Source organism: Pan paniscus, chromosome 8 (genome assembly GCF_029289425.2).
Source record: "Pan paniscus chromosome 8, NHGRI_mPanPan1-v2.0_pri, whole genome shotgun sequence".
Classification (NCBI taxonomy): domain Eukaryota; kingdom Metazoa; phylum Chordata; class Mammalia; order Primates; family Hominidae; genus Pan; species Pan paniscus.
In genome coordinates, this window is record NC_073257.2 from 133355486 (window position 1) to 133378297 (window position 22812).

A 22812-nucleotide genomic window follows, 5' to 3' on the forward strand; every position below is an offset into this window, starting at 1 on the left:
GCAGATCACTTGAGGTCAGGAGTTCAAGACCAGCCTGGCCAACATGGTATGGTAAAACCCCGTCTCTACCAAAAAATAGCCAGGTATGGTGGTACATGCCTGTAGTCCCAGCAACTCAGGAGGCTGAGGTGGGAGAATCACTTGAACCCAGGAGGCCAAGGCTGCAGTGAGCCAAGATCACGCCACTGCACTCCAGCCAGGTGACAGAGAGAGACCCTGTCTCAAAAACAAAAACGAAAAACAAACTGCTCAGGTTTAACACTTTGAGGGTTAACTGGGTTTGGGATTTGGTTAAAAAAGTAAAATTCGTGTGATTTGAGCTAAAAATAGTAAGGATTTTATAAATTGTGTAAGGCTCAAATACCCTATTACCTAATTGCATTGCTATATACACCATGGTGTTTTTTCACTTCTCTGTCTCCAGTCCCCAACCCCGACCCCAACACTCACACACTCACGCACACACGCACATGTACACACACCACTGAAAGCTGCTGGAGGCCAGGCACTGTGTGTTCATCTCAATCGGCCCAGCGCTGAGCACAGATGAACCCAGTACATCAGTAACGATGTAATCAACAGTTCTCTTTTGCCCCTTCCTTCAGGCAAGCAGGTCTCTCACAAGCCCATGGCTCCCCATTGTGAGGGGATGGGTGTGGGAAAGCCAGGGCCGGACCCTTTGCCTGGTTCTTCATTCTCCACTTTCAAGAATAAGCCCTCCATTTTTGGAAGCAGAGCCCTCGCAAGGGGACCATGCTTAACATCTTCATCTACCTCCATTTTCAAACCTATTCTGGGTCCTTAACTGCAGGTGGCCTCCAGGAAGTGGCTTTGGAACCATGCCATGTCTTAAAGGCCCATACAATATCCCTTTTACCTTGGGCTGTTATTCAATGTAGAGACAATGAGGCCACACTGGGGCACTAAACAACCCCTCACCCGCCCCCCACGTGGAATCTCATTGGTTCTGCCTCAGTTTAGAGAGAGTTAGGGGCCTCCTGAGAGCAGGAGACAGCTGAGTGGGGGACCAGGAGACCTAGGTCTGGGACCTGCCACTCCACTCTTCGGACCTACAACTCCGCTTCTCAGAAGTGAGGACATCTGAGTCCTCCTGACACATCTGGTCTCAAACCATTCCTGCTGCTTCCTCATCGTCCTCCCCCATACAATGGGGATCCAAATCCCACCTATTTCCGGGTTGTTCTGAGGGCTACGTAAGATGCTTTATGTCAAATGCTCTGCCACGGTGCCTGGAAGACGGTTAGCTTCTCCCGGAGGGGTCAGTAATTAATAATAACGATAGTTACTATTATCACAACACTTTAATATGGGTACTTCCGTTCTTCCACGATTAAATGGATGCATTTGCCCTGCTTAGCAAAGTTCGTCTCTTAGTTTTCTCTCCGCCAGCTCCAAAACAGGAAGGAGCTCTGGGTCCTCAGGGCCAGGGTGGGCAGGGGTACCACCACTGCCTCTAGGACCAGGACTCAACACCCGTGCTTCTCACCAGTCTGAGTGCCGAGGCTCTACTGCCTGCCCCCTCCTTCCTGAAGCTCCCATGTGGGGCCTCTGTGCTCCATGTCCTGATTTTCCTACTGCTCAGGCTGTGCCTGCTCGGCCTCCGCTGCTGTTTCTGGTGCTTTCAGTCAATCTCTAGATTTGAGAATTTTCTCAGGACCTGACTTCAGGCTTCTGTTCTCCTCTTCCAAGCTTCTCCGCACATGAGTTTGTCCACGCCCATGGCTTGAACTCACAGCTCCCTTTGCTGCCTCCCAGCTGTTAGCCCACCCTCAGAGCTGAGCTGCTGCCTGCAGCTTCTTCATTATCTCCCCTTGGATGACTCAGATACGCTCAAGACGAGCTCGGATTTTCCACCCAAATCTATGCCCCCTGCCCCGGCCCTGATTCCCAAGTCCTCCCAGACTTGGAAGCTGCACCACCATCCAGTTTTTCAAACTGGAAATCCAGAAGTCATCCTTGATCTCTCTTTCTCTCCCTCCTATCTAATCAATCCATTCACTATCCCAAGAGCAAAATATGTCCAACATCAGCCCACCAGCTTTTCTCAGTGTCTTTGGACCCAACAGACCCTAGCCCAAACCATCATCACCTTTGACAGGGGCTCAGCCTTCCCATTCACCACACAAGCAGCAACGAGAGGCATTTTTGAAGCACAAACGGATCCTCTTCCTCCCCCTCAGAGGCTTCCATGGCAGTGACAGCAAAGTGCAGCGTCCTGGCATGAGTAAGGCCTTATTCCACTGTTTCCTCCATGGCACCTTTTTCAATATTTTTTTACAACCTTATTTTCATTCCCACATTTACGGTCAATTTCTCTTACTGTCACCCATGGTTCCTGCCCCAGGAGGTCAAGGACTATGTCTCTTCTGGCCACTTCGCTGGAGAGCCTGACCAAGGGCATGAGACATCGGGGGTGCTCTAGGAGTAGATGTTGAAGGATTTAATAAAATGACTGAGCCAGCCCTCCTACCACATTTCTCCTAGTAGCACCGCCTTGCTGGGTGCAAAACTGCTTCCCCTATCTCCCACACAGGTAGGGCAGGGAGTGATCAAGACCAGAATATCAAAATAGGCAGCCTACAGATGGGCTACCCTCCCCAGGCTTATTTAGGAAGAGTTCACAGCTGCAGAAAAGGAGGGATGGCACAGTGAGTATCCACCACTGCTGGGTTTGCTTGTTACACCTACTCAATCACTTGCTGTCTCCATGTCCTGCCCCACCTGCCCCCACACACATACACACTTGGGATAGTGAATGGATTGATTATATTTTATGGCTGGACCACTTAAAACTGAGCTGCAGGCATCACTGATACTTCACAAATCTCAATTCTTCAGCGTATTTCTCCTACAACAGATACCACTGTCACCATCCCCCGCAAATTCAACACTGATACAGAAATATAACCAGTAATATTATACAGTCCATATTCAAAGGACACTCACAAATGTCCTTTCTAAGAACTGGCCACCCTCCCCGACCCACAGGATCCAGTCCAGGATCCCACTTTTACACTTAGGAATTGTCTCATCGGCCCCCTTTTATCTGGAACTATCTCCCTAGCAATTTTTGTCTTTCGAGACACTGACATTTTGAAGCGATATCTTGTCAAATGTCCCATGTTCTGGATCTGTCTGGTTGTCTCTGGATGCCAAATAGATTGGCAAACTACCCTACATACACGCACACACACGCACGTGTACATAAACACAATCACAGAAGTCAAAACTGTGTTTAATTAGTTTCCTAAAACCTATATATTGGGAGATTTTTATACGAAAAAGATCTGAAAAAGTCTTAAACTCTAAACTCTCCTGAAAAAATGTTTTTAAAGTTTTTCTTAAATTAAAAAGAAAAAAGGCAAAATCCCGTCTCTACCAAAAAAAAAAAACAAAAAACACAAAACTTAGCCAGGCATGGTGGCACATCCTCGTACTCCCAGCTACTCAGGAGGTTGAGGTGGGAGGCTCACCTGAACCCAGGAGGTCAAGGCTGCAGTGAGCTGTGATTATGCCACGGCACTCCAGCCTGTTTGAAAGAAAGAAAAAACCATCCAGAACATGGGGTAGCTCTGGGCCATGTTCCTATGTGGCCAGAGAGTAGAGCTGAGGTGCAGCCATCCCTCGAATCTCTGCACTCTGAGTGATCCGCAGGCCTTGGTGGTGTGACTGGCATGGCCCCATGGAGACTTGAGTTTGTGACTCTTCAGGCAACCCAGACCCCCAGTGACAGAGGGTCCACGCCGACCAGAGGATCTCACCTCTTTGGGGACCCAAGGAATTCCTGGCACTGCAATAAACTGCAATGCAGGTAGGAGCAAGGCCCACCTCTGCACAGGAGGCAGCTCCGCCCCTCCGCTTCCCTATGTGTGGGGCTGACAAGGGAGTTTTGGGTCATCCAAAATGCCTCCGAGGACATCTGGGCACCTGTCTAACTACTGTCAGAATAACTGAAATGTTTCAAGTTCCACGGTAAGTGGCATGCCTGGAATGCAGGCAGTCCACCTCAGGGGACCTGGCCAACTTCTAACCACAGAGGGTCACCCGCCAAACGAGACAAAATAAACGCAGAGCTCCAGGACGCAAGGTTACTAAAATACCCCTTTGTTTGACCTTTACTCTTAGAATATTTAATGCCATATCAAACCCAAAACACTAAACACCTAAAGTCTACGTTCAAAAACTCAGTAACCACAAAATAAATGAAGCTTAAGAAAAAAAAAAAGAAAGAAAGAAAATCATCCGAATTAAAGGGGGCCTTTAAAACCATCCATTTCCCACCTGGAGAGCTGAATTCCGAGGGAAATCACACATGGTCCTGTCTCAAAGAAGAGGTATCTTTTCTGCTCATCTCTGCAGCGATGCTATAGGTTTATGAGGCTGCTTTGGTTTTAAAGAGTTCATTAAACTCAAATGGGAATAACGCAATAAATATTTTCCAGGTTGTACAAGACATGCGAGGGCTTGATCTAGCAAATGAGCATGTCCAAATTGCCTGTTTTCTTTAAAGACATTTTTAGTTGGATTCCACCCAACCAAGTAGAATGTGAAAGACTCACTTTTTGGGAAGCCAAGTACTCCATGCCTCTGGCCAGCTGGTAGGTGCATGACACCAAGTCCTTGAAGGTCATCTGCTCCTCAGGAACACGGTTAATGTCATAGGAGTACTCCATCCCGGGTGGCCTCCGGGCTCGGAGGTATTCTCGGAGGTTGCCTTTAGAGGCATACTCAACTATGACATAGAGAGGCCCTGTTGAGGAAGAAGAGAAGCTCCCTAAAGAGAGAATCCAGGGTCTGCCCTTGGGCAATTCAGCAAAACATTTTTAGTTATTACAACCCATGCTTTTTTTTTTTTTTTTTTAAAGTTTAACATACAGCGGCTGGGCGTGGTGCCTCATATCTGTAATCCCAGACCTTACAGAGGCCGAGGCAGGTGGATCACATGAGGCCAGGAGTTCAAGACCAGCCTGGCCAGCATAGCGAAACCTCATCTCTACTAAAAATACAAAAATTAGCTGGGCGCGGTGACACACACCTATAGTCCCAGCTACTTGAGAGGCTGAGGCAGGAGAATCGCTTGAACCCAGGAGGTGGAGGCTGTAGTGAGCCGAGATCACACCACTGCACTCCAGCCTGGGCAACAGAGCGAGACTTTGTCTCAAAAAAAAAAAAAAAAAAAGAAGAAGAAGAAAAAAGAAAAAGTTTTAACATACAGAAAAGCACACATAAAAATATGATTATAATCTCTCCAAAACGATAAATAAGCCCTTGGTCATGATAGCCTCAAAAGGCACAGAGACACAGTTGACGTGCTCTTCCCTGTCACTCTCATGCTGTCACCTGCGCACTCTTGGAAAGCAATGGATCCCTCCACTGTATCCTTTTGGTTCATTTTAACTATTCAATAAGTAATATATTATTTTTAATCACATAAATGAATAATAAAGCTCTTAGAGCTTTGCAACAATTTTTACCCATACATTATCCTTTTGGGCTTGTTGGGCTTATAAAAACAAAACTAGATCATTCCTTTTCACAGCTGCATATACTGTATCGTATAAACACACCACACTTTATTTATCCATTCCCTTATATGCATAGGCATTTGCTTCCAGGTTTCAGCCATAACAAACAGTAGGCAATGAACATCTCTGTACATGTTCCCTTACACACGTGTGCAATAATTTCTCCATGGTATAGACTCGGGGTTGGCAGACTACAGCCTGCAAGCCAAATCCTGCCTACCGCCTGTTTGGGTAATTAAATTTTATTGGCATGCAGCCAGGTCCATTCATTTCTGTACTTCTAGCACTGCTTTCTCACTACTATGGCAGACACGAGAAGTTGCGACAAAGACCATACGGCCCACAAAAGTCTAAAATATCTCTACGACCTCCCTTTACAGAAAAAGTTCGCCAATTCCTATATAGACCTATAAGAGAAATTGCTAAGTCAAAGATAGGCGTTTTCAAGTTTACTAATTACTTAGCAAATTGATTTCAAAGTGCCAGTAAACATTCAATGGAAGAAGACAGGGTCTCTCTCCCCCAGGGAAAATAACGTATTCCTTCATACCGCTTTCTCCTCTTTTAAGCTATTCTTGGGAGCTCAGCCATCTGTGACCCACAGCAAGATGTGGATTCTTCAATCCCTGTTTTAAGGGAAGAACTTCTCAACCAAAACATAGGATCTTGTTCTGACAAATCTCTCTTAGCACTTACAAAACAAAAACATAAGGAGGCTGCCTTTTCCAAAACCCCCTCCAGGTTATGACCTAGAAACAGCAGGGCCCTCTAGGCCCTCAAATCCAAAGTCACCTGCACCCTCCTTTCCACTGGCCCCCAGGTACGGGCACAGACCCTTCTTTGTGTTCATGGCTAGGAACATCTTCCAATGGGGATTTTAAAAAGAACTTTAAACATGCACACAGGGTGCTCTGGGAGCAGGATCTGGAAGCCCAACCATTTCTAAAATGATTCAATCAAACTGCAGAGTATTTGGGCGAATGCAGTTTTTCCTCCTACTCACCATCCTGTGTGCAGGCTCCAAGAAGATTTATGATATTCTTGTGTTTCCCAATCATCTTCATCATCTCCATCTCTGACACCAGATCAGAAAGGTCTTTCTCTGTGGCATCATCTATGAACAGTAGGCATATTCACAAATCAGTTCATTTCCTCTAACTCATGGGCAGCTACTGTTAGTTGCCAAAGACTTAGTTGAAACAGCATGAAATTGAATTTCAGAATCAGAAAAGATTTTCCAAATCATCTCCCTCATTTTATCGAGGAAGGGACAAAGGCCTACACAGGGAACTGCCTCACTCTGTGTCAAAGAGCTCACTGGGGGGCCAATGGGGCCAAGAGTCAGGACGAGAGCAGGGGCTTCTGACACTAATGCCAGTTCTTTCCTAGACCATGAGATAATCTCATCCTCTGCCATATCTAAGGCGTCTCAGAAAACCACACCAAACTTCATGGTGCCTGAAACCAGCGAGGAGACCAAGGGTAGGGCCATTTCAAATCACTACAGACTTGCTCCCGACCAAGCATTCTTAACCCAGCCCCTCGAGGCCCTTAGAGCGTTCCGAGGTGGGTTCAGACGGTTCCCCATAAACAGGGCCATAAACGTGTGTGCATGTGCATTCTGAGCAGGTAAAGGGCTGCGACTTCTAGTGGCTTCTCAGAGGGCACTGCAGTTCCCATCCTAAGAAAAGTTACATAAACTTCCGCTCTGTAATTTCAAGCAAGAATGGCACAGGTCCCACATACGCGGGCTCGCAGTTAGCTTCTCTTAGATTCTCCTAAGTGGCAAGACTTTCCCATGTGCCCTCTACCTCAAGCTAACTCAGTATGGAAAATCTGGGTTTCCTTTAAAAAAAAAAAAATGAAATATGGGCATGGATAAGAACCACGTTGCAAATAGTTTTTTAGCTTCACAAAAGGAAGATCAATACAAGTGACTGTGTGTGCAAAATTTACACTGATGTATGTGAAGGAGGGAGCCACGGGCCATGAGGAGGGAGGGAGACACAGCTGTGGGCTGTAAGAAAGGACACGCCACAATGGCTTGGGGACTAATATCCTTCTGTGTCCTTACAGGGAAGGCTGCCAGCCTGGGCATCACAAGAGAAAGAGAACTCCCAGACCTCCCTTTTTGCAATATCCCATGTAACTCTGAGCTCCATTAGCAAAACCAGAAGTTCCGCCAAAAGAGATGAGAAGCCTGGGTCCTCCCCACACCTGGCCCTGGTACGCAGCCAGGGGCTGCCTCCGTCAGTGGTGCCATGACACCTGGGGCAAGAAAGCACAGTGTTCCTCCCCGGCATCAGGCTCCAAGGTGGGGAACATCTCAAAGCACTCTAGTTTTCCTTGGGAGTCACTCAGATAAACAGCCTTTTAAAAAACCCAAAAAACAAAACACACATCTTGTTGACAAAGTCCAGCCTGCTACTTCCCCTTGGGAGGGATGTGATGACTATCCCATGAGAACCCACAAAAGAAAGACAAAGCCTAATTCCAAAGCGCCTGCGACATGCCCAGCACCATATCCCAAGGACGGGCCTCTCTGCCTGGAAACGTGGGAAACACTCGGCGTGGGATCTTCTTTCCGAGATCCCTACAAGAGGATTTATAATGTGACCGTTCCCTATAACTCTTCTCATAAAAGAATACTGCAGGACGAATAAGTTAATGGTTAAAAGTTCTTTAAGTTCTTTGGACATGGGCATGAAGCAGGGTTGGAAGGTTAACGTAGAAGTGTTCACAGTCCCACAAACACAACACGACATTTACATCTCAGGGTAATTGTTTATGTGTCCCAGGAGGCTCTGCACCAGCCCTGATCCTGTTCACTCCTTCTCAGCTTCTAAGTGACTCTCCCAGACCAGTGTCATTTCTGCTTTGTTCCTCACGCAAAAGAGAAGGCTTTCTGCTCCCTTACGTCTCTTCGTTCCCTCCAAAAACACAAATTTCCTTGTACTTGTAAAGTTAAGGTTTAAGTCCCAAATCTAACACACCAACTCCTAGCTAATAAATCCAATTATATGTGAGTTGATAATTTCTAAGCACATAAAAATACAGAGAGAATGAAGAATTGTGGTCACGAAGAAGGAGTCAAAGAATAACTCTATGTAGGAAGCTACCGCTTTCTAACAAAACTGGCTTTTCTTTATAAGTACACACAGCTCAAGATAAATAGTCTGTCCGAGATGCTGATTTATACCGAAAACTTCTCAACCCCTAGGTCAACTATGTGCTCTCTGACCCCGTGCCATGATAGAGTTCACATGCCACAAAAGGAACTTTCTTGATAAGACTCTCCACCCAGCCCCTCCCCGAGCCTCCCGCCTCCCCGCTCACCTTTCAACATCTTCACGGCCACGGTGACCGCCTCCTTGGGCTTGTCTTTGTCAATTCCCACTGCTTCTGCCATGACCACTTGCCCAAAGCAACCTTCTCCCAGGGGCTTGCCCAGTGTCAGCCTAAATGTGTAAATAGGGGATTAGCACATAGCATCTGGTGACGGGGTGTAGTGAGGGAAATTCCAGAACTAAATATAAAAATCTTTCAGCGGCTTGCTAAAGCATGGAGTGCTTATCATATGGAACTAATGAGACTTAGGGTACACACGCGCCTGAGTATTTTCCTAGTGACGTTTTAGAGAATGTCAATTACTGGTGGAACAGCTATTAAATTTCACATTGGTATTCTCGGTTTATTTTCTTTAGGGAAGGTATCCTTGCTAGTGCGGTGGTCAGCTTTCCTAAGTGCCAGAGAAGAGCTTTTGATCTTGAGCCAATTAAATATTTGTAATTTAGAATGGCTCAAAGAAAAAACATTAAGACTGTTCTTATTTTTTTGTCCCTGTAAAATGGTGACTTTAAAATTATTATTCAAATACCAATGGATTTTATGGTCACATTCCTTGCCAAGTTACAGGATATGCCTCTTAAAAGCATTTCAAGGAATCTCTAACTTTTTACTAAAAAGAAAATTCTAAAAAATTGGGGACTTTTTTTTGACATAAGTTTAAAAGTCCTTATGACTACATAAAATTAACAATGAAGAAAATCCAAAGTGAACACCACAAATTAAATTTCTAAGATTACAAGGTCTATGCACATTGGACGAATAGCCATATATTGTCCTTGTGCATTCCAGAAACCAACAAAACGCAAAAGTCTTTGGAATACTTATAAATACGGCTCTTTCTAACTTAAGCATAACACAGCAAAGCATGGAGCTGCCATTAGTAAACAGTATTTATGGTAAGTACACAATAGTTTGCAAAAGTTCAGTATAAAGACTAAGGGCAGCGTGTGCTATGCTGAGGTCATTTTGTTTCTACCCAGAACTAAAATTAAATTTAACATCTTGGCAGAAAATAAATATTTGCATTGGAAAAATGGCTAATTTATGTCCCACTGCCTTGCTACTACAAGCATAACAATCCTTTCTTTGTATAACTTCTGCCTCCGATCTAATAAACTGCTTCTAAATAGCCTTCATTCATTGGAAATCTGTTCCACCTACGTTTGCGCTAAACACTGTTTTGAAATGTTTAGCACTCAGATTTTCCACACTCAGGGTACCCCGGGTGGGAGGTAACAGTTGGGCACATACAGACTTCCACTGTTGACTGTGGTGTCACAGGTGGCAAAAACTATGGACTAAACCCGAAAGCTGCAATTTCTTAAAATATGATCACAACTCCCCAGTTCAGTTATATATATAGGAATGTGCACATAAACCTATCTGTGTATATAATCACACACAAACTAGGGCTGGCGGAGTTCACAAGAAACATCCATTTCTCCACATCCTACAGGTAAAGAAACCATTCTTGGTGTTTTCTCTGGTGCCCCACCAGTAAATGTCCAATTAACATGCCTTGAGTGAATGAATAAGTGAATGAGTGAGTGGTCTTTTCACTACAGTATACAAATCAACTGGAAATTATTTCCATTAACACTCTAACCAAATAATATCCATACAATTATTCAGTCCTAGCTAACGGTACACATCTCTAAATTGGCACTTGGGAAACAAAACTGATGTGACATCACGTGAATCAAAATCAGAAGTGCCAGCCACATAAGCTACCTCTCCCTTCCAAATAGAGCTCATCAGATCAGTCTCTGGAAGAGCTTATCTTTGCATTTCCAAATGTGTATATGTACACATGAGAAGTGTATATAATCTCAGGAGCTACTGAAAATGTCAAGGCAAACAGGGTAGCTGCTTATAAGCAAGTCAAGAGCTTATTCCAGTGTATGTGATGCAGAAGTAGTCAGCATTTCCACCTTCCCGTACTCTCAAGCTGTGACTACAAAAAGTGCCCCAGAAGTGAGTGGACAGCCCTACAATGACCACTGCACTTCCTTTCAGAAGGAGGATCTGGGGGTCGGTCCCTGCCTAGAGGAAGAGGGCTAGGAGCTCAAATTCTGCCCACTGACTCCATGCCCCACACAATGATCCTGCTGAGGTTTGCAGTTCAGAGCTCCCAGGTTACCACCACGTGAAGGGAAAGGAAAGGAAAACTCGCACAAGCCAAGAACTCTGCTCAGTCCTGGGAGGTCTGAACCACCACCCTCATTTTATGAGAATGAATTTCAGAGAATCAGGTGCCTCACCCGAGGTTGCCCAGCCACTGTCTGGCAAAGCCAGGATTCAAATGCAGCCCAATGGAGCTCCAGTACATGGAGTTCAAGCGAGACCAAGAGATACGTAGCCCCAACACCACCCAGGTGGCCATATTTTGACTAAACATCTGATTGGCACACCTCTGTATCATCCAACAAGGAAAATATTATGGATCACAGAAATTAGATGTCAGGTACCATATTTGAAGCTTTTCAGCCCAATATGACATTAATAACCAATGAGAACAGCAACATTGGGTAGCGGTCCTTAAGGCCATTTATATTCTGCATCTAATTTCTCCACAGAAGTGAACAGAGAACAGTCTTGTTCTAGTAACCAAAAGCTGGAATGTCCGATCTGTTTTATAAATTGGATAATTCTACTTTTATTCCATTTGACGGAGTCTGAATTGCCCAGACACTTAAAAAATGATAACCAGATGCCATCTTCTTTGGGGACCAGCCAGGGGCAAGTAGCTCTGCTTTCAAGGAGTTATTTTTTTTTAAATCCGTTCTTTTCTTTTCCAGGAGCTGGTTATTTGAAATACAATCTTACTCCTGCTGACATCATCACACCAAGACCTTTGCGGCTAAGGGTCATAAAAAGAAAATGTTAATCCAATATCCCCATTTATAGCTGAGTCTCCATCCTGGGACACGGCCAAGAGAAGTACTCACTTATCTCTTGGAAACTCCCATTTTGGGTCCTCTGGAAGTTCATACTCGGAGACCCCTGCCAGCATGGGGGTGTCTGCCGTTGAAGAGAGGCGTGTTGTTATCCTCACCAGCGGGGTGTTGGAGTTCATGGAGGAGCTGGACTCAGCCGAAACCTGGATACAAAATGCAAAGACACAGATGTAATCCTGGCTCCATCTGAGAAGGCTGGAAGTCAGCCAGAGCCCAGCCAGAGTATCGAATCTTAGAAAGGAATGGGTTGGGGGCTGGCAGAAGTCAGAAACCAAATTAGAAAACCACTGGAATCTAACTCCTCTGCCCTCCAGTCCATGCAGTACCAGATTTCATCCAAATTGTATGTTCCTATGTTCAGGTTTTTCTATGAAATTTTTCTATACCATCTGATCACAATGTAAATTTTCTTTCTGTCCTAATTCCTCCAGAGAGTCACTTGAGGACATGCAGACAGTCCTCTCTGGCTTCATTAGTGCCTTTATGGTTGTACCTGCACCTGTACTGGAGCCCTGGATAATGGATCTCCACTCAGACCACCCAGATCAGGATCAATGCTGTGCTTATGAAATTCTATGAAAACTTTTAGGAAATTGGCTCTACCATATTTCCTCTGTCTTTGGAAATGTAAAGTGGAATATCTCAAGGCAAGAGTTCTAGGACTTGAATGTGGAAGACATTCAGTAGCTCCGAGTCCCTTTAACTCAAAATAACCCAAGACCCCAGCATTGCGGGCCATTCTTTGTTTCTCCCCAGTCCTTCTGGAAACTTATTGATGGCCAGGCTATTCAGTGGAAATGGGCTGCCTCTTGTCTTCGGTTTCAGAAACCAGTGCACTAAACACGTGGGATGAAGCATCAATGGAAAGAAAATACACCTTTTCCCATAACCACACAAGAGAACTCCTCTCCCACCTGGCAGTACACAGGGCTCCACCAAGTTACTTTCTTGTTTATCCTGATCCATTTCAGTGTGTCTGATAAAATGATTATTTCTTAAATATATCACTGTCCTTTGGCTGGTTTCTATGGAAAAAAAAGACTCACGCAGAGCACACTGGAAGGCCACTTCTGAGGATGACTACGCAATCTTAGTCTGACCACAGGCTGCTTGAACACTGTCTTATTCTAAACCATGAACAAGACTTTGGCCCAAGAGAACAAGAATGTGAAGTTAACCACGATCCATCTCCAAGCAGCCAACTAGCCCACCCTGGGCTCTGTCTCCTGCGTGACTGCCCAGGTGGATAGCACTCCTGGATGTGCTTACAAACGCCTTCAATCACACTGGCAAAGACCAAGTCCAGATGAACAAATTTAGGTGGGATGAACTTTCACAGGTTGGGTCCTGGGCTCTTCTCACAGGGAACCAGAGGACCTGTCCTGTTTGAAAAGCTTTGAATCTCGCCTTTGTAAACCCAGACTTCCCTCAAAGCAGGCTGGAAATTCAAGAAGATGCCCAAGAATAGATTAGGGGAAGAAAATCATTTTAGGATTAGGAAGTTGTTTTCAGTATTAAAATAAAGAAGTGGGCCATTTTTCACATAGAATTCCTATTATCTTTTAAAACGTACATGAGCACTTCCTGAGCCTTCCATTCAATCTTTTGGCAGGGGGTAGTTATTCCTAAACTTCATTATGCAGATAGTATGAGCAACATTTATTCATTGTATGGTCAAAATGTTTTAAAAGCGGGAACTAAAGAATCATTGATTGTGGAGCTGAGATCCTCACACCCAAGTGTCTGGGTTGCACAAGCAAATGGCAGAAGCAAGCGGGAAAAGACGAGAAGGTAAATGTGGGTGCTCCTGGGGAATCCGTCCTGCTCCCCACTGAGGTCACAGACTAGGCATAAGCCCCACCCTGGATGAAACAGACAACTTTAAAGTCCCAGCCATGTGGTATCCAACCTCACTGTAGTGAGCTGACCTCGTCTGCGGGACACAACAGAAGCCAGGAACTTTCAGAGAACATCAAGACTTCCAGTTTGCATTGGTCCACAGGAACATCTCAAGCTCCATCTACAGAGCTCAGAAAGATTCAGGAGCGGGTTTAACGGCCAATAATGCTTCCCCAAATCTTTCTGTCCTCCTAATTCATTCTGCATCAGGGCCGTGTGCTGTGGATGCTTAAGTACGCAGGTGTTTTCAAGACTAAGAAGGTCTTCTGAAAGTTATTCCCCATGAACAGGCAAAAATCACCACTCATTGCAGGGGGACCTTATGCTTGAGGATATCATGGGCAAGAAGCTCCAGCCAAACTAGTAAGAACCGGCCGGCCAGGCGCGGTGGCTCACGCCGTAATCTCAGCACTTTGGGAGGAGGAAGCGGGCAGATCACTTGAGGTCAGGAGTTTGAGACCAGCCTGGCCAACATGGTGAAACCCTATCTCTACTAAAAATAAAAAAAATGAGTCGGTTGTGGTGGTAGGCGCCTGTAATCCCAGCTACTCGGGAGGCTGAGGCAGGAGAATCGCTTAAACCCAGGAGGCAGAGGTTGCAGTGAGCTGAGGTTGCACCACAGCACTCCAGCCTGGGCAACAGAGCAAGACTCGGTCTCAAAAAAAAAAAAAAAAAAAGAGGCCTAGCAATGGGACGACTTCCGCAAACGGCCAGGGTCTGGCAGGTTGTACAGCCAGAACACTCTCTGCACGGCCTGCAGCGTAGCCCCTCATCACTGGATACCAGTTTCCAGGATTCCACTATGGGGTGCATAGGAAGCTGCAATCAATAGAGGAGTGGGAACCGATTAAGCAATTGCTTGGGACCGCAGTCCTGGATGACGTTAACACCCAGCAGAGGCAGAGGCATGGCTGGGCTTCTGTGCCTCCTCCCTGAAAATCACCGCTCTCATCAGTGAGGCTCACAGAATAGGATGTGGGGAAGGCAGCTGTCCCACAGCGAGGTGTGAGAACAAGGGCACTTAAAAGTTTCTGGAAGGATATATAAGAGACTTAGCAGTGATCACCTGTGGGCAGAGAGATTAGGAGTTGAGAGAGGGGGTAGAAAATACATTTTATTTCAGAACTTTCTAGACCATTTGGATTTTATGACCATGTGTATGTAATTCTTTTATGTTCTAGAAGAAGTACTTTATTTAACAAAAATATTTTTTAGAATAATAAGGATCTGAGCTGAGGCATGAACAACGGAAAAGAAAACGAAGGGCATATGCTTGAAATATGCTGACTTCTAAAATGAGTGAAAAGTTACAAGATCACTGCTTTCGGCCCTTCCTTCTGCTACCAGGCTAGGTTTTGCGGCATCTCTGCATCCTTCGATGTGGGCAACAGCCAATCCCGTTGCTGCCCTTCCTGTACTCATCATTCACAACATGAGGCCCCGCATTAGGCAGGCTGCATCCTGACCAACTGCAACAACATGGGACTGTGCGGTCAGATTGTCAGGGTCCCTGTCCCAGTTTCAGCACTCACTCACTGTGTGAGCTTTGGGAAATCACTTAACCTTTCTAGACCTGGGTTTCCTCATCTGTTAAAAACAAGACAGGGGCCAGGCAGAGTGGCTCACACCTGTAATCCCAGCACTTTGGGAAGCCAAGGCGGGCAGATCTTCTGAGGTCAGGAGTTCGAGACCAGCCTGACCAACATGGTGAAACCTTGTCTCTACTAAAGATATAAAAGTTAGCCGGGCATGGTGGTGAGTGCCTGTAACCCCAGCTACTGGGGAGGCTGAGGCAGGAGAATTGCTTGAACCTGGGAGGCAGAGGTTGCGGTGAGCCGAGATGGTGCCACTGCACTGCAGTCTGGGCGACAGAGCAAGACTCCATCTCAAAAAAGAAAAGAGGAGACAGGAACAGGTCCAACTGCACAGCATTAATGTGACGATAAAATGAGGGAAAAAAAAACTGATGAAGTGCTTAGTGCTAGGCCTGGCACTAAGAGCTCAGTTAATGTCTGCTACCAACACTGCAATATTTTCTCTTAGTCCCTTTAGAATCATTTGCTGCCCAGATCTGAGAGAACAGACAAAGGCACTTCTCTCTGGGTAACTTGGAGCGTTTGGAGCCTAGGGTGGTTCTGTGTGTATGATACAGTCAGTCCTCCGTATCTGTGGGTTCCGCATTCATGGTTTCAACCAATCATAGATCAAAAATATTTGAAAGATAATTAATAAAAAAATAACAATACAACAATTTTAAAATACAAATAAAAAACAATACAGTATAACAACTATTTACATAGCATTTACAACGCGCTAGTTATTACAGGTATCACTAGAAATGACTAAGTATATGAGAGGATGTACACAGTTCATATGCAAATACTACACCATTTTAAATAAAGGTCTTGGGCATCCACAGATTTTGGTATATTCGGGGTTGTTAGAACCAATCCCCAACGCATACCAAGGGACGATTGTACTGTCAAACTGTGTGCAACCAGGAAGATAACCCAGTGACATTAAGGGCTGACTGCAGAAGATATGCCTTAGTGGGCATGTCTGATTTGCCAGATGAGGCCCTCTGCTCACTGCCAGGATGGGCTGGGGTTCTAGAAAGCAGGAGATGAAGAATCCAGGAGTCAGGGAATCATCTCAGGGCAGGAGGAAAACTGGACAGTAAGAGGGTCCTAATGACAAATATGGCTTAGGGGTTACCTCAGAAGAGAAAAATTTAACATTCAGTCTGAAGTTCACCCCTCTGTGGCTCACCCATGACCCTAAAGGAATCTGCATCCACAAACCCCTGGCAAAAGTTCACATGTATCTACACCATCCCCCAAACAGACTGTCTCGAGAAGATTTTCATGTGACAGCTTTTCAAATGGAAAGCCTAAAAATAAATAAATAAGAAAACCTTTATCAACTTTATTGTCATTATTATTAGAATTTTAAAAATGAGGTCTACAAGAAGGATGACCTACGGGAATTTTGTTCAGATGAAGTACGGAGATTCAGATTAAATGTACAAACCTGGAAAATACTTTCATAAGAACGCGAAAGGGGGGAAAAGGGTAAGAAAACGTGCAAAGTCTAAGAAACTATAGAATTTGATTGCTCTGTCTACTGAGGTATATCTTAATTTTACCTCCATGCATTTTTACTATGCTTTTAAAATCCCCTCTGGGGCTATAAAATACGGCTGGCTTTCTCTTCATTCCCTTCGACTCCAAGAGCGAGCCCGTGTTGGGGGCTTGGCCCGATCCTGGGCAGGCCATTCCCCTGTGGGACTCCATGTTTTACTGGGCATCTTTCCTCTGAATCAGGAACCTCAAATAACTCCCACTGCTCATCTCTGAAATCCTTCTACTTCTTTAGCACTATTAAATTCTCTTTTCTTTTGCACAAAATCATAATCTTCCTTATTCTTCAATTCCTACCTAGAAACTTCAATTCCAGAGTTTCCTTCCTAACCAATTTTAATATATTCCCTTGTTAGTGATAAGTGAGTTACTTATAAACAATCAACACGAACACTCTAGTAAACTGTTTTCCCACTCCCGAATCTTGGCAGGCATTTTTTTTTAAGCACGTATTTTCACAGACTCCAATTCCATTTTCCTCACTTTCCGGAATCTCTCTAGCATGTGCCATAAGTCAAGCTTTTAAGTAAATGTGCTTTTCGTACATTTCCATAGTACATATGGGAGATTAAGTGAGGAAGTGTTTTTTTTTTCCTTTCTTTTTAAAGGGCCACCAAGAAACAGTGTTATCTGTTTCTTTTTTTTTTTTTTTTTTTTTTGAGACAGAGTTTCACTCTCATTATCCAGGCACGATCTTGGCTCACTGCAACCCCCGCCTACCGGGTTCAAGTGATTCTCCTGCCTCAGCCTCCCAAGTAGCTGGGATTATAGGCATGTACCACCACGCCCAGCTAATTTTGTATTTTTAGTAGACACATGGTTTCATCATGCTGGTCAGGCTGGTCTCGAACTCCTGACCTCAGGTGATCCACCTACGTTGGCCTCCCAAAGTGCTGGGATTACAGGTGTGGGCCACTGCGCCTGGTCTAACAGTGTTATCTCTTTATACTGAATTAAACTTACCATCTAGAGGGGATTTCTCAGAGAACAGAGCAAGCAGAAGCAAAGATGTTCCAGGGAGAAGAGATGAATTAATACTTGTGTGTTTATTGCCCAGGACTAACAAACACACTTGGACCACAGCCTGCCAAACAGGCCCTGTGACTCTTAGGCTGCAAACCACCTTCCCCCACAAGAACACGAGGCTGGCATTAACATACTTCTGCTCTAATATAAGCCTTGCCCACTACTCCCCTATGGCCAAACAAAATGCTTTCACCACCGCAAGCTGGGTGCCTGAGATAAAGCTTCAAAGGCTTCTGAAGTTGCATTTTTAATTCCTCCATAACAAAACTTAGGTAATTAGGCAAGGCAGTTCATCAGACACTCACTTTTCTCCCATAGTGAGTCTCTGCCTCCCGCAGGCCTTTCCCTGGGACTCTGCGAGTAAACCTATCAGAGCCATGACGCACCAGCCCCAGATGCGCTGGCTCTGCTCGAGAGATCGCATCAGCCAAGGTCCAGGTCAGATCTTGGGCAAACTGTCATGTCCTTTGGAGGCTGAGAGAGGAGAAAAGGGAGCAGCGAAATAGGGGCAGGGAGGGTGAGGTGCCCACATGAAAGGGCAGATTCCAGTTAAGTCATCCGTGACCACTCTAATTACCCAAATGTTTTCTGGAGCCGGTAAGGTTTAGACCACCTGATTGACCAAAATACAGAGAATATTCCCAGATCATGATGTTCAGCTGCCAGGCAGTAAACGAGCTTCTGGGAGTAGAACATCCATCCCCCTTCCCGGAATTTGGCATATGTTTGAGGATCACTAACACTGGACCTGAGAACTGGCTACTGAGTCACACATTCCTCCCCCGAGGCACCCGCTCCGCTCCTCCCCCTTCATCTTGGTCCTATTCCTAACGTCCCCAGGAATATGCCATTTGCCTCAAAAGTATTGCTACAAAAGGTAGCCTTCACTGCCCTTGATTTATTTTATTTTATTTGTGTGAGACGGAGTATCACTCTGTCATCAAGGCTGGAGTGCAGTGGCGCGATCTCAGCTCACTGCAACCTCTACCTCCTGGGTTCTAGTGATTCTCCTGCCTTAGTTTCCCAAGTAGCTGAGACTACAGGCATGCACCACCACACCCAGCTAATTTTTGTATTTTTTAGTGGAGACGGGGTTTCACTATATGTTGGCCAGGCTGGTCTAGAACTCCTGACTGCAGGTGATCTGCCTGTCTTGGTCTCCCAAAGTGCTGGGATTACAGGCATGAGCCACGGCACCCAGTCTGCTCTTGATTTTTCTCTGGTTTTCAGCCTACCTATATCAGCAGCTGAGAAGGTGAAACTAAAGTCTGAAAAAAACAAAAAAAACCACCCTGCAGCCTCTTGTACCATGCTGACGGCAGTGAGAGAGGGTGTAAGCTGCACAGGAGATGAATTTATCTGGACGGAGCCAACCATAAGACAGTTAAATCTCCATCCTACCCTATGGAAGCTTCAAGCCCCAGAGAAAGAAACTGATGTGCTCGATGTAAAACTGATTCAGCAAACCCAGCAACACTGCACGTCTCCTAAACAGGCATCCTCAGTTTCCTCTGCACTCCATCCTCCACCCACCCCTACACCTTCCCCCACCACCTAATTGATGTGTGGAAAACACAGAAAGTAATGCTGCCCCCTTTAACTCACAAAGGCTGCTTCACACTGGCCACTGGCTGTCCAGCAGACCTGTACCAGAACCAATACGCTCACAAAGATGCCCCTCTCTGGGCTGGCTGTTGTTGGTCTCATTTAACTCGCTGGGCGCCAAAGGAATGGGAGTGGGTGAGCAGTGTCTGGCATGGTGCCCAAGCCCTGACACTGAATGTGACATGAGCCTCCATCAAAGGACACAGGGAGATGCCACCTGCCATCTGCCTCCCACCACCCAAAAGTTGCTTCTCCTTCTTCAAGCCATGTGCATACAAAGTCTCAAAAAATTCACGCTTACTAGGAAATGATTGCAAGGAATTTCTTCTTTGGTACTGGAAAAAAATATTTTTGCTCAAAAAAATAACATAAACTGAAACGTCTGTGTTACACCAGTAAGTCTAGTGCAAATTAATAAATGCCAAGAAGGAAAAACTCACAGGAGGAACAAAAACCCAACTTTTCTTGTCCTGAAAAGAGAACAAGGATGGACTGAGGGACCTGAGTAAGACGCTGTGTGTGTATGGGTGTTGGAGAGGGAAAGAGTCAGGGCCATGGAGACACTGAGTGATCCCTGTGTCCTAGAGGAGACTGGCCAACACAGAATAAAAAGTGGCCTCATAAATGCCTAGAAACAACCCATCCTTGACACATCTGATTAGAGGCTCACCTGTCGCCAGGTAAAGGCATGCTTGGCATCCCTGTGGTATTTGCTCTGTCATCAACGTATCTGCAGGCCTTTCTGGGGCTTTTCATTCCAGCTCCAGTCCAATAACCCTCTTTTATCCAGATACCCGATAAGCATCTCTTTCTCTACCAAAGGGGCCATGCGTACTGATGAAACATTCTTTGTGAAGATCCAATAATGTGCCCCACTTGGACATGTAGAAGGAGCTGAGGTGTGTCAACATTCCCCCCAAATAAATTAATCTCGCGGAGATGTACTTTTCCAGGGAACTGGTATTTGCCCCGTTTCCTCTGCTTCTGTTATACTCCTTGACCCTACTGAACACAAGCCAATTACATTTTCTTTTTTTTCCCACTTTGGGTTTTTGTTTTGTTTTGTTTTGTTTTTTGAGTTGGGGTCTCACTGTGTTGGTCAGGCTGGTCTTGAACTCCTGGGTTCAAAGGATCCTCCCGCTTCAGCCTCCTGTGGAGCTAGGATTACAGGCATTTACCATCAAATAACCTTGGAACCACTGGTGAATGTGACAGGCTGTGTCTTACATGTAACCTGATTTATACCCAGCACTTAGTAAATTATGATGAATAAATAAAGGAAGGAGGGAAGAAAAAGAGGAAGGAACTCTGATGTTCCCTCTGGTAACACACGGAAGAGAGGAAAAAGGACCAACTTAGGCTGAATTCTCTTTTTTTTTTAAAGACGGAGTTTCACTCTTGTTGCCCAGGCTGGAGCGCAATGGTGTGATCTTGGTTCATTGCAACCTCCACCTCCCAGGTTCAAGTGATTCTCCTGCCTCAGCCTCCCAAGCAGCTACAGGCATGCACCACCACACCCAGCTAATTTTTGTACTTTTAGTAGAGACGAGGTTTCAACATGTTAGTCAGGCTGGATGGTCTCGAACTCCTGACCTCGGGTGATCCACGCGCCTCAGCCTCCCAAAGTGCTGGGATTACAGGCGTGAGTCACCACGCCCGGCCAGGCTGAATTCTCTTAAAGAAAAAATATAAATGGTATTGCATGTGAGTATACATGTAATTACTTAATTTAGAACATTCTTATGTCAACTTCCAATGTCTGCCCTCTTCTTAGTCCTCAAGGATCCATCCACCAGCAGTATATTTCCAAATACTATTTTTCTCAAACTGTATTCTTAGATGGACAGTGAAGAAAAGCCAGCTGGCACTGGGGAAAGAAAACACGATGACTGTGGCTGAGTCAGGGGGATTTTAAGGGCATCTTACCCTTCTATATTAAGTAAAAAGAAAAGCATTTTAACAGTTGCAGAAAAAAAGATGATGAGATAATTAAGGGGCAGTGGCCTAGCTATGCCAAATTACAAGTTGCCTCCAGAAGTTACCATTTTTCCCTATTAGAAAAAAAATAATAGAAACCATGTAAGAGTTATCTCAGGACTGGACTCTTCTAGAAACTGGTTGGCCAACTGGCCTCATCTTTGCTTTCCTGGCCCCAAGAAAGATAATCATGTCACTCAAAATGACAACAGCGTTCTTGGTGGCAGACGTGACCCAATAGGCCCCTTTTGTCCATGCTGTTAACACAATTTGGTCATTCGCCTACACTTGACACACACTTTAAATTCTATCCTCCGTCTCCACAAAGAAAGACCTGCTTGAAACATGGCTTTAGAGAAGTTAACAAGGACCCATTCAGCCAGGAGTTTGAAGCTGGATTGTGAACAACCAGACCCATTCCAAAACCACTGCTGACCAACTGGTTCCTAATCCTTCCTAATGCCTTGTCCAGAGAACGTCATTCCTACCTGAAGTCCCGGGAGAGGCATGCCTGGAATTAACTTGGAGTTTCTCAAAGTGCATTCTAAAATCACCATAGGGCTTGTGTAAAATGCAGATTCCTGGCCCTATCCAAGATGACTGAACAAGAATCTCTGGGGCTGAGACAAAGGAATCTGAAATTTTAACAAGCACCCCGTACATTTTACTAAAATACACCCTGAAATAGAGCCAATGAGTTTGCTGTTTTACTTGCTATTTCAAAAGAAACCTTTATCAGAACCAAGTTTCAAATGCTTTTGTAAACGTTCTGCATCTACATCTGCCTTCCGCTTCCATCTCTGTGAACAAGCAGAAAAGAGCTGAGGCATTTCCTGTCCCACCTACCTATGCAGGGCTTTGGTTTACACCAGAGGCTCCATCTTGCCCCATCTCCCCCAAAGCAAAATTAAACCAAATCAGGAGGCACACACAAGCAAAAAGCAACCACCAAAGACCAAGTTGGGGGTTAAAAACAATCTGTTGCTGGTTCCATACAAATATTCTACCAATAAATCCACAGCCACACCTGTGAACTACTAACAATGAGACATAATAGATGCATACAATTCTATTATAAATTGCAAAGAGGTTAAGCCAAAATTCCGTGTAGAAAGTTATTGTGCACCAGTTTAAATCAAACAGTTCAGATGCACCCCCAGGGCATAAGATACTGATCTTGACTTTAAAAAATAAGTCAGAGAACTTAGAGTCTCTTTCGTACTAGTGGCATAAGTCCCAAGCAAATGTTCATGCTTATCTTAAAAAAGGTATTAGATCACAGGACACGAATGTGGCTAAAGCTTCGAAGAGACC

General features: G+C 45.1%; 1 protein-coding gene across 4 annotated transcripts in view; it reads right to left on the reverse strand.

Annotated features, from left to right (window-relative positions):
* Positions 1 to 22812, reverse strand: part of FGFR2 (fibroblast growth factor receptor 2) — a 119229-nt gene that overhangs the window by 13574 nt on the left and 82843 nt on the right. For all 4 annotated transcript variants that reach the window (XM_008950993.3, XM_024930382.3, XM_008950985.4 and 1 more), the window contains 4 exons: positions 11843 to 11994; positions 8883 to 9004; positions 6550 to 6660; positions 4581 to 4771 (listed from right to left, as the gene is read on the reverse strand). In XM_008950993.3, the coding sequence (XP_008949241.1) occupies positions 4581 to 4771; positions 6550 to 6660; positions 8883 to 9004; positions 11843 to 11994 (576 nt within the window). The remainder of the gene's footprint in view (positions 1 to 4580; positions 4772 to 6549; positions 6661 to 8882; positions 9005 to 11842; positions 11995 to 22812) is intronic.